Consider the following 17,466-nt stretch of genomic DNA (forward strand, 5'->3'; position numbering starts at 1 on the left):
AAAACGCTAGTAGCCTATTGAATGTGGATCAGGAGTTTGGCTATCCCCTTCCCTAATCATGTTGAAGTCCATACGTGTTTTGCTATTCAGGGAGTTGCTTTGTTACAGACCATGGCAAACATACAGGTGTCAAAGTGTCTCTGAGCATTTTCACACAAGCCCTCATTGCTCCTGATAAATATAGGTTGGCGCCGCTGTAAAACAGCGTAACTGCATTATTTGTGTGAGTTGGTGTATGTGTGTGAATGGGACCATGACCTTTGGAGCTTTTTAAACTTTTTTCAATGTTAAAAAAACAACCGGTAATGTTTGTTTGTGACGCAACATTGGTTTTATAAAATTCAACACTGTTAAAAATCTGTACTTGACCTAATCAGAACTGGATTATGAAAACTGCAATAATATAAAATTAAATATCTCATTAGGGGTGGAATTAAATGACTATGTCTCTTCCCACTCCTTCTCAAGCAATAAATCAAGCTCTACTTGACCTTAATTGATTATTACTAAATTTAATTAATCAAATGTGACCTAAGTATGTTATTTATTTATTTTTGCTTTTTTAATCAATGCATTTTATTATTTCAGTTGAGTTGGATACATATGTTTGATTTGTTTCTTGTATTGTCTATAATTAATGCTTAAAATAAACTGATAAATCAAATTCAAATACAAACATCCATCCATCTTCTGCGCATGTGGGACAGACAGGAGGAGAAGTCTAAGAAAAGATGCCCAGACTTCCTTCTCCTCGACCACTTCCTCCAGCTGCTCTCTAGGTCTTCCCCATAGCCTCTGCCCAGTGGGACTTGCCCTGGCACACATCCCCTAGGAGGCGTCCAGGAGGCATCCGCACCAGATACACGAGCCACCTCAACTGGCTCCTCTCGATGGGAAGGAGCAGCGGCTCCGAGCTTTCTTTGGGTAACTGAGCTTCTCATCCTATTTTTTAAGAGAGCACCCAGCCATACTGCAGAGGAAGCTCATTTCAGCTGCTCGTATTTGGGACCTTGTTCTTTTAGCCATGACCAGAGGTATATGTTCACACAAATATCAACTGATCGACTGAAATTGAAGGCTTTGCAATCTGACTCAGTTTTTCTTCACCACAACTTAGTGGTGCAGCGACCACATAAGAGCTAATGATGCACCAATCTGCCTGTCAATCTCATGCTTTGATATTCTCTCATTTGTGAACAAGATCTCAAGTAACTTTCACTCCTCCCCATTGGGCAGGAGCACTCCACCCAGAGAAGACAAACTACCTTTCTCCAGTCAAGAACCATGGTATCAGACTTAGTCCCACAAGCCTGGCTGGCTTGTGGGACTCCAGAGGCAGTTGAAAGTTACCAGTTATCCAATCGAGCTGCAGCGTGGGCCACAAATTACGCCAATGCATGTTGGTGGTCCCGGCTTGATGAATCCACCTGGACAAAATCATCTGCAAATAGCGGAGAGGAAATCCCGTGGGGTCACAAAAACTGCCAGAGCTTTGCCCAGATACTGTTGGGTGAAGGCGGGGTGCACCCTGGACAGGTCACCAGCTTGCTCTCAGCTGGGATTGAAAGCAAGACCTTTTCACTGTAAAGTGAAAGTGCTAACCACTGTTCCACTGTGCAGACGTACAAAACTGTTGATTAACTATGGTTATAATACATTTTCACAATATGACATGCTTTGTTTTAATATTAATTTTGTGGAGTAATTGTGGTTTCTATTGTTTGTTTTTTAGGATTTGCCACATAAATTAAAGAAAAATGCTTTTTTCTTTTACTGACCTTTGAGGTGGAATGACAAAGACGTAGTGTCCTGATGGACTTCTATGTATCAAATGTATGAATTTATTGTGTTTTAATCAAAATATAAATATTCATCTTTTCTTAAATCTTACTTTGGATTGGGATGTTTAGAATTTTTTTTTACATTTTTTTTGCCATCCTCACTGGGATTTGTTTTCAGATCTTCATTTTCGTCTCATATGTCAATTTGATGATTGTTGCCAGTTTAACATGCTATTCAAATAAATATTAGTTAAACTGGATTACATAATTCAAAATTATGAACATATTATATTCATGCTCTAACCTGAATGAGCTCTTGACTCCCAACTTGCAGTGGTCTAAGCCTCACTGTTTCTTCAGGCTAAATTTCTGTGTGGAGTTTGCATGTTCTTCTCGTGCATGTGTGGGTATTCTCAGGGAACTCCAGCTTCCTCACAGTCCAAAAACATGCTTCATAGGTTAATTGGTGTCTCTACATTGCCCCAGGTGTGAGTGTGAATGTGACTGTGTGGCGCTGCAACAGATTGGTGACCTGTTCAGGGTGAAACCCTCCAACAGTTGCTGGGTTGGCTCCAGCAACCTTGTGACCCCAAAAGGGATGAAGCTGGTTCCGAAGATGGATGGATGGATACAATGTTAATGAATTAAAGAGCAAAGAGAAAGAAGAATCCCTGAGATTCACAGCATAATGCCTTCTATAGTGTAGAGGGATGTTTTGGTGGGTGTCGAAATCCTGCATGTGCCTTGCAGAGGGCAGCCTAGCCTTTCCTCTTGTTTTCTCTGATCCAACAACTCGGAGGGGATCCCTGCTTCTCTCCTGGTTCTCTGGATGATTTGGTTTCGCATCTCTGCTGTAAACAGCAGGGGACATCTCTTCTTCTGCTGCTTTTTTATTGGAACTTCAGCATCTCTGTGCATTGGGGTGCGCCTGGAAGGAGAGGTTTCCTGAGGGCCCCGCCCCCCAAAAGAAGTCTGATAGTATCTGAGTCAATTAAGGTCAGGCAGAGGAGCTGCAGGTTTGTTGTAACAAAAACAGAGTGTCTTAAAAATACCTAAAGGCTCAGGGCGTGCTGTCTTTGGCCTGCACTTGTCTGGTTATCCTTTATTCATTTACTTTCAATTTACCAAAATCAGGTTTTTAAGCAGAGTTAGTAAAATGTATTTCTTATATGAATCTTCTGATATAGAGTGTATTTTTAAATCCACAATTTAGTTTGCAGTACGTCTTAAAATAGGAATTAAGTTAAGAGAAATTGGTAAAAAAAAAAAAAGAAAGAAAAAAAGAGTCCTGTTTTAAAACTTTCAAAATGTCCTTGGAACGCGGAGATGCGCTGCGTAATTTTACGCAAATATCCTCCATCGTTCATGTAGTAAAAAGGCGGAGGAGAAAGGCCGTATGAGGACTAGATTCAATGAGGTGGGGAGTGCGCGGATTCCACAGCGATCCAGTGGACTGACGTCTCTCCTGCAGCGCAGAGGAACACCGCAGCCGCTCATTTCGCAGACTTCAGTGAAGCCAGGCAGTCGACTGGCTTCCCCCCGCAGAGCTACAGGAGGAAGAAGCAACACAGATTAGAACGCAACTTTAGCCGCGACAAAACTGCCATTACCCAGTATGTTCAACCTTCGGAAATCTCCGCGTTGGCAAGCTTGCCCGGACACTGTTTGATTTTCCTGGGAGTGCAGGCGCTTCTCCTCCGTCGATCTTTCTTTTTTAGGAGAGGAAGTGAAGGAATAACCGTATTTCTGCCTTCTTTTTTGTTCATGTAAAATAAAAGGCAACCATTTCTATTCTGGAATAATGTGGACCTCCCAGGATACTGTTGGATTTATTATCTTGGCCGGATTTTGTGTTCATATTGGATTCTCCTTTGAAGGTGAGCGCGGTATTGGGGGGGGGGGGGGGGGGGGTCTCTTGTCAAAGCAGTTCGCCTTAGCGTGGGCTTTTGCTGGGAGCCACGCAGTATGAAAAGTGCGCTGCCTCCATGCATGCTAAAATGATGGGAAAAATAGAGTTTTGAGCGCGTGTGTGAAGCGTCCGCATGAAGAGGCGCTAAAGCAGAGCGCACATCGGCGCATGGGGAAGGTTGCATTTTCACACCGACAATTACAATGAAAGCAACTGGTGAGTGTTTAAAATCAAAGCTTTTCGGAATAGAAAGCAACTGCCCCCCGTTCCCATTTAATTTCACCCTTAATTATACATTACAATAACAAATAAAAATAAAAACTTAACTAGCAATGAAAAAGAAAAAAAAGTGAAACCAGCGCGTGCAGCAGCTGGAGGGAGCTCTCCGTGGTGCTGAAAAGACTCATCGCGCTCCTTTTTCCATTGAGACCTGCGCATGCACTGACTTTAGCCACATTCTACTGGTTGGTGGCGTAAAAGTTTGCTCTTAAGGAGCGATGATATGAATATTTTTGACGTTTCAAATTAGTTTTTAATTTTCAATTCAAAAGTGATCTTTATCTGGTTCACTCAGACGTGTCATGTTGGGTGACGGAGATGGGGCGGACTAGAATGTAAAGTGAAAGGGAAAAATAGCTTTTCAATCTCTGCGCCATTCTGCGCAAAAAGGGGCAGCGTGGCACCACCAGAATGTAGCCGTTCTGCGTTCGTTGAGTATTCTCAGTGAAGTCAGTGTCTGTTTTAGAGGGGGTGGGAGCGATGAGGATGCACCCCTCTCCCCCGAAAGAGCGGAGCTGTGCGGTAGCTCCGACCACTGGCAAAGCTGTTAATTATTTATGTATATTTCTGTTTTTTTGCCCGTTAAAATCCCTTTAACTACACCCGTCCTCCTTTCCCCTCCTCTTCGTACCCCTCACTCCCTTTTTCTCGATGTGTCTCTCTGTTTCATGTGTAGGTCGCTTCACGGATCTGCCCTCCAACATGACGGTCAAAGAGGGACAGAATATAGAAATGGCGTGCGCTTTCCAGAGCGGAACTGCGTCTGTGTATTTGGAGATCCAGTGGTGGTTCCTGAAAGCGCCGGAGCCCACTGACAGCGAGGAAGACGTGGAAGCTCAAGAGGTACAAGACACCCTCTGTTTTTCTTTTTCTCTAAGTCCCCTACCCCACCCCCAGCGTCCCTGTCCAGATCTCTATGGCTGTTTCACTCCTTCCAGAAGAGATAAAGTGCGTTTTATGCGCAAACCTCCTGTGCGGACATCCAGCGCAGCGACAGTATCTTACAGATGGTTCAGACTTAAACCACTTTTGTTACTTAAAGTTCATTTCTATCCTCAGATGAGGCCCCACACAGTTCAAACACCTCTCGCCCGCCACCCTCCACACACAAACCCAACAGCTGTGCAGAAAATTACCAAAACAAGGCTGCATTAATCAAAGACATACATCATATACATATGAATGCATGATAAATGAGGTAAAATGAACTGACTGCTCACGTGAGAGCAGGATGTAAATGCAGAAGCAGCATGGCCTGCTCACGGACTCATTAAACTGGAGGAGGAAGGCGGTTTGCATTTCGTCACATCATGTCTTGTCAATGTGTTGTTGCTGGTTGTGACAGCTCCCCTTTGGCCCGAGGAATGATGGCCTGCTTAATGGATGAGAGTGACTCTATGTTTACTGTATTCAGATGATGAAAATGGCTCTCTCAGACATTGTACACCATCAGAACATTGTCATCATTACAGACATCAAACGGTACTTTTTAAAAATACTTCAACCTTGTCTGCTTAAAGAGAGATGAGGATGTGTGTGAAGACATGACTAGATATCCATGTGGCTATAATTATTGTACCATTGTTGCCCCACTCTCACAGCAGCATGGGCCGGGCTTTGATGTGATCCCACGTGCCTCTTGGATGTTGGGCTGAAGTGGCCTATTGATGCAGACATCACATTGTTAGCTGTGGTCCTTATCAGTGAAGGCTGTTTGAAATGGAAGCTGCTGTGTGTATTTGTCCTGCAGTTTTGTGGTTTGTATGGGAACAAAGTCAAAGCTGTGTGTGTGCGTATGAAAAGCTGTTTGGGAAGCAGCTGGCCTCTTGGAAATTTAGCGGGAATGAGCAAGCCGTCTTATAATGCAAATGTGAATGCAAATATCTGAGACATGGATGAAAAGTTGGACTTTTTGAATCTTTGAGCGGAGGACATGAAAGCAGCTTTTCACTGGAAGAGCTGAGAGGAAGGCAAATTAGAAGTCAAGAGAGTTGGGAGGCGAATGCATCACTCTCAGCAAGAAATAACCAGTTTGCTCCAGTCAGAAGCTCTGCTGTATTCATGACAAAAAAATACAAAAAGAAATATAATAAAAAATAATAATTTGTTTACAGGACAGCCATAAATATTTTAGATTTAGACACAATCTGAAAGAGGCATGAACACTTATTTTGCTATTCACTAGAAAATGAACTTCTACAATGGAAACAAAAAAATGCATTTTTTAAAACTGTTGTCAACTCTGATTTGGCACCAACAAGCAGCAAGTTGGTCAGATGCCCCAATAAGGTCATGAACAAGCCCTGCCTCTGATTGCAACTTGTGTCGCAAATAAAGCCCAAATGCTCTGGAATAGTATTTTTTTAAAATGTTACTACATATGAAAGGCTGTTGAATACATCACAAATTTATTCATTGCAAAATAAGCCTGTGCAATGTCGCATAAGATGGTATTAACTGCGACAAATGGTTACCCATTTACACACACGTTGAAACAATCACAGGGCAGCTTGAAGTATTTAACAAATCAAATACAGCTATATCCGCATTTGACCAATCAGATGGACCCCCTTCATGTCACTGACTAAAAAAATGTAGCCTGCCTCGTATTTTGAGCATAATATAAGTTATGTTGTATTTTGTTTTGCTATTTGTTTATGTATCGTAAGTCATATCGTCAAATCGTGTGTGTATATATATATATATATATATATATATATATATATATATATACACACATATATAGTTCTTTTTTTAAGCAATTATTCTTTCACCGCTATAAAAGCCCTGTCTCTTCTCCCCGACATTAATGTGAATTCTTGGTTATTGCAGGCAGCACTGTTTTCTAAAGCCCTGCGACCAAAGCTGGGACAAAGTGGTTATGGAAGATGGATGAATGCATGTCAAATGAGCTACATTTGCTGCGCTCTTTTCTGCTCCAGTTTACCACTCTAACTACTTATTCCCCCTGTTTTCACTGTACTGTATTTCTGTTTTTAGCTCAGTGTTTTTTTCCCCATACTTAGTCACTGATGAATACGTTTGCTGTGCTGCAGGGGTCAATGTCCTGCGGAAGGACGTGAATTGCAATGGGCAGTGATGTAACTGCCTGTTCCAAATGGCAGCTGCAGACTCACTGTGTTGAAAGTAAAAGATCATTAGACTGCACAGTGCATTGTTGTTTACATTTTTGAAATGTTGACGATATTCTTGTTATTGGTGTTTTGAACGTATTCTCATAGGATATTTCTGATGATGGAGGGTATATAAAAAAAAAAAGGTTAAAATTGCATTTCTGATTATTATTTTTTATTCAAATCTTTGTTAAAATGGGAGCAGACAAAAAAACTTTTATAAATGCTTGTAGGTGTCAAGTAAATGCTGCTACGAAAAGCCACAAGTTCCCCACTTTGCTCAGTTCTGACGCATCCACATTACAACCGCAGAAGAAGAATGGATAAACCACGCAAAAAACATGTAAAACAATGTAAAAGCCAGACATTATGCAAATTGTGCAGGATTATTGCAGTGTTTAGATGGAATTCATTAGTGATTTGTGCATCAATTATGTAATTTTAGGTTGATATGTGCGCCATATACGCAATATAAAAGTTAAATCGACTATCGTTGAGGAAAGCCACAAATTTGTGTCTATCTTATATCATCTATCTCGCAAAAATGATGCACAATTGTGTAAAATGAATGTAATAATGGTGCATAAAATTCATAAAATAAACATAAACTGAGTTATTCTCAACCAACCAAAAATTTTAAACAGCTCAAAACTGATTTCACGTAAAGTTCTGTCGGCCGAAACCCATGACGGATATCTGCATACATCGACAAATGACAAATGCAAAAAACATTTGTGAATTACCAGTGACGTGCGGTCAGGTGAGGCAAGTGAGGCAGAGTCTCACCTGTCATAATCGTGATAAAATAGAAAAAGGTAAATTAAGTAAATATTATTTTCCGATGATCTGTGTTAAATATACTTTTTTAGACAACTCAAGATGTTTTCCACAGTTTCCGAGGTTAAAATCGCCAAATTTGAGTGTTGCGCGATCACAGACGGAGCGGAAACTCTGAGTGAGGCTCTGGAGCGCTGTGCCTCATGTCTGACGGTAGGGCTCAATGTTAACAGAGATGTGCGCTCAAAACCCTGCTGTACGCCCACATAAAAGGCTTCAAGTGAGGCATGCCTCACCAGCAGGGGGCAGACGTGAGCTGACAGCTGCTTTGTAGCTACACTGCTGCCGTTGAAAAAAAGACTAAGAACGTTTTCTCTATTGAGACGGAGAAACTCAAATAAAATCAAGGAAAATAAGAAAAACTTTTCCAACAGATCATAGAGCTTTTTCTGGAAAAGGATCGACACATTGACTCAAAAAGTACGGCCAAACACGTTTTTCAATGTTTGTTTTTTAAAAATAACAATGGAGTAAGTGGGCAAAATTGTAAGTAAAATAATTTATTTTATTTTATGATCATTTTTACAGACATTATTTGATAACACTGATTAAGCACCAGAATTCGGAATTAGAAAAATACCAGAAATAGTTACTGAGAGTCAAATGTGTGCTGAACACATCTGTAATATACATTAATTTGTTTACTGTATATATGAATAATTTATCCACAATAGGAGTGTTCTATCCATGTCTGTAAAATAAATTCTCTTTAGGACAAATATTTTCTTGTGTGTATTTTATAAGCTGTTATAGCTGCTGTTGGATGAAAGGTGAAATATTCAGTTCTTGCAATTGTAAATCTGACTCCAGAGGATTCAGTGCCTCACCAGCCATTAACCTCACCGCACGTCACTGTGAATTACGTATATCACGCGTGTACCATGGTACGTGGAAAATGTGCAAAATGTATGTAGTGGATGTGTGACATGGCCCCCTATGTCGGGGTTGTGAGTGGCTGTAATATAGCGGAAGAGCGTATAAACAGATTGAGGACGGAAAGTGAGGGAAGGCTTACTCTGCAGCAAAAGTCCTACCCTCACAGGCAAATTTCTGAAGAACTACTGTTGCTTCAAAGAAACTATGTCCTAAAAAAAAACAAGGTTTTTGATTTTGACCAAAAAAAACCCAACAAAATCATAATTAAAAGACCACTGGAAATGTTTTTACAGTAGATCAAAAGATGATTTAAGTTGGAATTAAGTCAGTTGAAGATCTTTGATTTAGATTTAAAAGTAATCCCTCTAGCTGTAGGGCAGACATGTATGCATGAGCTGCTCTCACGACAGAGGAAGAGAAAAACTGCCCAACATTGAACATGGAAAGGTCAGACACTTCCATTTCTATGGTAAAATCTACAAGAAATACAGCCGTGTTGTTTAATGTCAGCATCCAGGCTATTCCTAAAACAGAACATTTCATGGTCCTTTTTTACCCTAAACTCTATAAGTATCTAACAAATGATCAAAGGTGCATTTTCCTATAAGGTCTATGAAAAAAAAACAGACACAAAGATAGGGAAACAGATTTCCTGCTGTTCCTGCTGTAGAGCAGTTTGTATGAGGTGCCGTGTAGGACATTATTCAGAATTAGCATTCACATACACATGTGAAATCTCTCACACACACTAGTGAAATGCTTGTATACATACAACTGAAAATGTATTCATTCACATACACATGTGAAATCTCTCACATACACATGTGAAATGCTCTCACACACACTACTGAAATCCTCTCACATACACTAATGAAAATGCTCTCACACACACTACTGAAAATGCTCTCACATACACATGTCAAATGCTCTCACACACACTACTGAAAATGCTCTCACACACACTACTGAAAATGCTCTCACATACACATGTGAAAATGCTCTCACATACACATGTGAAAATGCTCTCACACACACTATCCAAAATCCTCTCACATACACATGTGAAAATTTCAATAAAAACGGAAGGCATTTCAGTAGAAACAACGTTTTTTTTTTTTTACTTTATTTTTAGAAACGAAGTTGCTCGACTGAAGGCATTTCAGTGGAAATGAACCTGTGTCCGAATTCCTGCCCTGATCCCTAACTACTAAAACCCTATATAGTGCAGAACTATATAGTTCTATATAGTTCTCTGAATTTAAAAGCAATTCAGACACCCGTGCTCAGTACTTTTTTCTTTTGGGTGTTGTTCATAACGCGCTTGACACGGAAACAAAGTGGCGCATTACCGCCACCACCTGGTCTGGAGGCGAACTACTCCTATTTAACGCGGAGAATGACACTTATTTGTCAGAGTAAAAACATAATAAATATGAACATTTTACAGAGACTATTTATGAATCTGCTGTGTTCTGATCATGGAAAACGTGACTGATTTATAAATAATTAAATTACAAACACTTTGGTGTTGATTTAATGTATTTGTTCATAAATAAACCCCCAAGTTATTTTTTCATGCCAATATTTATTTTGTTTTTGTGCCACTGAACGATTAACGAGCTCTTGCAAGGAGGCATTTTTTTCTGTAGTTTTCTTACACCTTACTGAAAATGGCTTTGAAAATGAATCTGTCCGTGTTCCTGGCAATAATTCAACCGTTTTTCGTGAGATCAAACTGAAAACGAGCAGATATGCAGCATCACAGGACGGCAAGGAGAAGCAAACATCTCAGAAGATTTCCTCTGGATGCCCTGACCAGACAGAATAACTTGTGAGTTAAACTTAAAGCTTTTTTTTTAGTTAAACCTAAACTTTAACTTAAACTTTGTTACTAATCATGCTCAAGGTTACACAGTCTGCTGGGTAAGAGTTTAACATTCTTTTTCAAGTGAGTTGTGTAGTCCAATTACATGAAACACTTGTGAGTTCAAAGTTCAGAATTTTTTATTCAGAGTCAAACCATATCACTTGTTTTAAACAAAAACAAAACAAAAACTTTCATTTTTAAAAGTTTAAATGAAAATCCAAAAACCCAGCCAAATAAAAACCACGAGATTTTCCAGAATTAATAAATACTTCATAATCTAAAATGTAAGACATCAAAATAAATAGAAACATTAAAAAAATGTGATTTAATTTCCTCAATGAAATAATTAATGTTGCATTTTCCAGGGTCTTCCACGTCTCTACTGCTTTACCAACACAAAGGTGTCTGTCCTGGCCCTTTACGCTGACGGTCAGTCCGACACAAGACTGGATTTTCGGTTGACCCGCAGGACCATCGAGCATCTGGGTCGATGGTCCTGAAGCATCAGCTTCGGGTTCCTCACACTCTGGGGGGTCACAGGAGACTGACGTCCTGGTGTTTCTTTTCTGGCTGGCATGTGGCACATCTTACAGTGTGGTAGCCAGAGTCTTTGACATGACACGGTCCACCGTGAGCGATGTTGTCCACAGGACGGCAGACCGCATCCTCCAGCTGATGAGCAGGGTCACCCAGCTTCCCAGTGGGAATGAACTACCATAAGTCGCCTCTGGATTTTAGCAGCTCGCTTGGTCTTTCTCCTTCCAAAGGGTCACAAGGAGCATTGATGGCTGCCACATAAGAATAAAGGCCCTAAAAGAAAATGCAGCTTGTTATTTTAACAGGAAGCTTTTTTATTCCATTAAAATGCATGCTGTATGTGACTCTAATGCCAAATTTATAGATATTTTTGTTGAGAATCCAGGATCAATCCATGATTCACAGGTTCTACGTAAAAGCCCAATTTATGTAAATCAAACAAACCCACCTGAAGGATCCTTTTGGGTGATGGTGGGTATCCCTGCATTGCACATCCCATCATGCTGCTGACACCCTACAGGGAACCCATGAGGAATGCCATTGAGGCAGTTACAACCAGAACCACTCCAGAACACGCTCTGTTGTGAAGAGAGCATTTGGCATGATAAAGATGAGGAAGAGAGCAATATTTCTGGGGGCACTGGAAGTAAAACCAACCTTTGCAATGAAAATCATTGCCTGCAGCTCAATTCTGCACATTCTGTGCATCAGCAAAGGCGACTGCTTAGCCACAGATGTTGAGCCACAGCAGGACAACACCAGGAACATGCAGGACGAGCAGAGTCACGTCTGTCTGCAAGGACAAATCTTTGCTTTCCTTTCAGCTCCAACTGTGACACACATGACTCTAGAAGACCAGGATTATTGTTAACATGTATAAAAATAAATATTAACATATAAAACGAAATTCTAAATATGTACATCTGATATTTATATGAAAATCCTTTTAAGATTGTTAAAAATAGCTCAGATTTAAATAATACATGTAAATTATTCATTTTTGTTCATACATTTATTAAACAAATTGGAAAAACAATGGCTGCATTACATTTTAGAACAATAATTTCAACTCAAGTAAACTTAACAGACTCTCCTGTCGCTGTTCCTCCCTTCTAGCCCTTTCCCCCTCTCTCTTCTGGGTCTTTAACATAAACCTTTAACCCAGTACGACAACGATTAACCGTTTATTAAAATGAAGTCAAATCTGATCATGTGTCTCTACCCATCTGGCACGAGCTAGCTTGAAAACAAACAGGCTATCTTTCTCCATCCGCAAATGGATCGGATTTTCCTCATCCTCGTCTGTCCCTACATATATGAACACATTTAAAACATGTGTTAATAACTTGTGACTACGGTTAGAAGTCACTGCTTTTTGATGTAATATCTAGCGTTTGTTTTTAGCCTTCGGCGCTAATTCGCGTTAGCGTTAGCTTTAGCATTACTGAAATTGATGAGCTTCAAAACAATCTAGGTTGTTGATTGAGGAATATAACATATTAAACACATCATCCTAAGTATTTACAAATATATTTTACAACAGATACTGGATATTTTTTAATATACTTACACGTTTCGGTGGTTTTCCTTGCGCAACCGGCTGCCATTTTCGAATGATTCAGACGAATGATTATCTCGCGATAATCAGCCAACTTCCGTTTCTACTGAAATGCCTTCCGTTTCTGTCGAAAATTTCAGTAGTGTGTGTGAGAGCATTTTGGCTAGTGTATGTGAGAGCATTTTCACATGTGTATGTGAGAGGATTTTCACATGTGTATGTGAGAGGATTTTCACATGTGTATGTGAGAGGATTTCAGTAGTGTGTGTGAGAGGATTTCAGTAGTGTGTGTGAGAGGATTTCAGTAGTGTGTGTGAGAGGATTTCAGTAGTGTGTGTGAGAGGATTTCAGTAGTGTGTGTGAGAGGATTTCAGTAGTGTGTGTGAGAGGATTTCAGTAGTGTGTGTGAGAGGATTTTCAGTAGTGTGTGTGAGAGCATTTTCAGTAGTGTGTGTGAGAGCATTTCACATGTGTATGTGAGAGCATTTTCAGTAGTGTGTGTGAGAGCATTTCACATGTGTATGTGAGAGATTTCACATGTGTATGTGAGAGATTTCACATGTGTATGTGAATGAATACATTTTCAGTTGTATGTATACAAGCATTTCACTAGTGTGTGTGAGAGATTTCACATGTGTATGTGAATGCTAATTCTGAATAATGTCCTACACGGCACCTCATAAGTTTGCATAAAAGGGTTGATAGGTAACATTAACAGAGAAAGCTTAAGCATACGGAGAACACAGTAAAACAAAACATAGCGTTTTAACATAAAAACATGAGTTAAAGGGCTGCCTTAAAAATTGAAGTCAAGAAATCAAACTTGATTTGTTTTGTTAACCTTTTGTTGTAATCAATTAGAATATTTTGGTTAACCAATGTACTGGTGTTTTATTCTTATATAGATTTGAAAGTCATGTAAACTTCTTTTGGTCTTTTTAAGAGTGTGTATCGGCAAGAGTGTGGTGATACAATACCCATCCCGATACTTGTCCCACGAAACGATACATATCACAAATATTATACTGGAACACATTTTTTAATTTTCATACACTGCAACTGTATCTCATATACAAGTTTCTTTTAGCCAAGAAAATTCATAGTGCTTTTAATTTGGTACCTTAAAATTTAATTATTCTTAAAGGGAACAGTCAACATTGTCTGATTTCCACAACAAAATATTTTTCAGTATATGGAAAAAAAATAGAATGAATGTGCTTTGTCCAGGAATGTTCTAAAAGTATGATAATAAAGTCCAGTTTATTTTCAACATTGCTTAATGTAGCTTCTCAAGTACTTTTAAGCGGCTCAGGAAAACGGTGCTTCAAAAATAAAGGGAAAATAAAACACAAATTCTTTCCAGAAACATTAGTTTCAAGTGTGAGGAGGCAACATGACAGGATGAAGGAGAGCGCTGTAATGTGGCTAAGATGCTTAAATTACATCACAGACTTCACCGCAGCTGCAGCTCCGCTTTCTCACACGCGGAAGTAAACACGTATTTCACCGCTCATCAGTACAACATTGGGCTTTTTTCAGAGCGTTGTGCACATCACTCTGATCCATCAGGTCGGTAAATTAGAATCTATTGCTGGGACATTCTGCAGAACTTTGGCCCGCTTTGCCGACAGCATTTGGCTGATGCTCTGGGCATGAGCAGCTGCGCAGCTGCAGTGCTTCACTCATTCTTATCTGAGCCCGCTACAAAGCGTCGCAATCCGCGTTTTTCTATGATACTGGCAGCACATATTTTCAGTTCGGTACCCATCCCAAGTTAAAACCAAGTAGTGCATGTCTCATAACAACAAAACAAGCTGCTTCTCGCTGAGATCTTGTGGTCGTTTTGTGCAGTGTAGAGCTGCTCAAAGAGGCTCAGTGGGCGGAGCTTCCAACTAGCCGTCACAACAAGAGTCAGATGCTGATGCTCATAAATAAATAAGAAATTATCATTTTGACAGCATTTCAATTAATCCAAGTATTGCTAAATGAATATCACGATATATCGTCAAATCGATTTTTCCTACACCCCTAGCTTTTTTTGTTAAGCAAGGTGTTTTAATCAAATTAAATTGCAAATATCATTCAAATTAACTCCAGTTTATCTGACCAGACCTACAGAAGACTATAAAAGAATTAAAATTGAGAACTAGGAAGAGCCTGGTCATTGTAAGGTAAGAGTGCTAACCACTACGCCACCATGGAGTCTAAATTAAAACCAAAACATGTTAAATCAACGTATAGTCTCATATTAAAAAGTTTTGTTTAGTTGAGATGTATTTGACTTAAAATTTTAATTACACGAACACAATGACCAATAGCTTGTTCAGTTTAACTACAAAAATACAGTACAGAACATTGGGAGTTGGGTCATCTAGACCCACTCGACAGTGCGTTGAACCTTTTTTCTTCAATGATTTGTGAACCTCAATGGTGTCCATGGATTACATGAAATCTTTCCACCTTTATCCACCTTTGTCATGGTAGGGAGAACATGTCAATGCAAGGGTGGGGTCATCTAAGATAGCACAAGGGTTAAATGGTTCCGGCGCTGCAACAGTTAAACACACAGTGTGAATCTACAATTTTTATTTTGATGAAAATAACGAAAACTCTTTGAATGAGAAGGTGTGTCCAAACCTTTGGTCTGCACTGTACATTAAAACAACACAAATGTCAAAATCCAATTTACAATGCAGAAAACTGCATGTAGAGATAAAAAGTTTTAGCATGTTCTACAGCTTTATTGACTCAACGTTCCTCTACGCTAAATGAGGATGGATTCTCTTAGATTTATCAGAATCACAACAAATCTCTGTTGCAGAGAAGCATTGTTTTGTTGCCACACTTTCTTTTCTTTTTTTAGAAGCAATGGAGCAAAGGTGCAAATTGACAACAGGCAAGCGCTTCACTTGTAATTTACAAAGAAGTCATTAGTGGTTGATTAAAAGACTTGCTACCTGGACTCTTCATCCGGGGACTCTTCTGAGGTTTTATCACTAAATAATGAAGCCAGGTAAAACGTGTAGAACTGGGCTGAATTCAGTGAGAGTTGAGTTCAATCATCCCTGGGATTGCCTTCTCTATAATGGGCCCACAGTCCCTGTTCAGGGATCTGTTATTGAAATGTGACCCTCTGCCATTTGCACAGGCTTGATGAGAGCTTCATGTTCAGAGGCCACCTGGAACTAACAGATGTAGCATTATCCTGTTTCCTGTCTGCAATATTAAATGTGGAGAAGGCGTGGCTGAGATCTATCAGTTAAAGGTCATGTTCCATCAATAGTGTTGAAGCAAAAGCAAATGAAAAAAAAGAAAACAAAAGAATCAAACTTCCTGCAAAAAATGTATTCAACCCCTTAATGCCTATTGATGGAAATTGACATCAAACCACTCCAAAATAACAATAATTTAGCATGTACTTGAAAGAAAATACATGAGTGATTTTTTTTTTAGACAAAAATAAATTAAGGCATTCAGGGATGGGCAAGTCCAGCTCTCTAGGGCCACCTTCCGTCATGGTTTCCAACATATCCTCCTCTGGCATGTTTAAATTGGCTGGACACATCTGATCCAGGTAATCAGTCTTTAGTAGGGCTTGGATATCTGGAAATCATGCAAACACAGCGGCCCTCAAGGCCTGGAGATACCCTTTTTCATTTTTAAAAATAAAAGTTAGATGATTATATTCTGAGTGTTTTAGAAACCCCTGACCCCATACGATCCCCTCCCACAATCATATTTAGAGGGCACAGCGATTTAAAAAAGAGAAGCCATCAATTTAGCAGCCCTTGTATTTATGCCACTAGTACTATAATAGAGATAAACTATCTAGACAATTAACTGGGACATAAATAATCACCAAGTTCTTTTGAAAAATCAACTTTTTAATAAAATTTAAGGGTGCAGAGAATCATGTTATGTTCTGTTTTCTTTAGCTAAACAACATAACCTGATCCTGCAGCTTTATGTGGGTCTAAAAATATTTAAAAAAAAGAAAATTAAGTCAGTTTTTAGTACATCTAATGGAATGGTATGATTTGTAAGGTTTTGCCTCACAACAAGAAGGCCTTAGCTTCAATTGGGTACATGGTTTTTTATTTTTTTTTCTTTTTTTTTAAACTATCTGGTATTTCATTGCACAGTGGAGATTGTACATAGCTTCTTGGAAGCACATCTGAGCATGTGCGGTTTTAGATCTCTGCTGCCAGGGTTTGGAAATGCTGAGCCAAGCTCCAAAATTCTCTGTGACCCTTTCCAGGAATGAAAAACCAGTATGGAAAGGTTAAATGCATGAATTCATGTACCTCGCTTCATTCTATTCATCCTCACTTTGGAAACCTGATTCCCCAGGATGGTTTCCACAGACACACAGTTAATCAGACCCAGTCAGATTGGAAGCCCAGGCCCAAACAAAAACAAACAACAAAAAAAGATATCCACACTGTAAAAACTGAATTTTAAGAAAATAAAAAGACCCCTCCTTAAAAAAAATAAAAACAAGTCTTATTTTTTGTCTTGCAAAATAATAATCTTATCAATAAAGTTTTTCAGTAGAAAAGTAAATTCAGTTTGAGAAAACATGTCTGGGTAAGACTCCTTCTTTCTCTTTTGGCTTTTCCCATCAGGGGTCGCCACAGCAAAACAACCTCTCTTTCGAGGAGGAGTCGCACTATTTTTCTTTAAAACAG

At 39.4% G+C, this 17,466-nt stretch overlaps 1 protein-coding gene across 1 annotated transcript in view; it reads left to right on the forward strand.

Annotated features, from left to right (window-relative positions):
• Positions 1–3,187: 3,187 nt before the first annotated feature.
• Positions 3,188–17,466, forward strand: part of LOC101163312 — a 135,859-nt gene continuing 121,580 nt past the window's right edge. Inside the window, exons 1-2 of the mRNA XM_023950428.1 lie at positions 3,188–3,658; positions 4,646–4,812. Coding sequence (XP_023806196.1) covers positions 3,583–3,658; positions 4,646–4,812 — 243 coding nt within the window. The 5' untranslated portion in view covers positions 3,188–3,582. The remainder of the gene's footprint in view (positions 3,659–4,645; positions 4,813–17,466) is intronic.

The sequence above is a fragment of the Oryzias latipes genome, chromosome 20 (genome assembly GCF_002234675.1).
Source record: "Oryzias latipes chromosome 20, ASM223467v1".
Classification (NCBI taxonomy): domain Eukaryota; kingdom Metazoa; phylum Chordata; class Actinopteri; order Beloniformes; family Adrianichthyidae; genus Oryzias; species Oryzias latipes.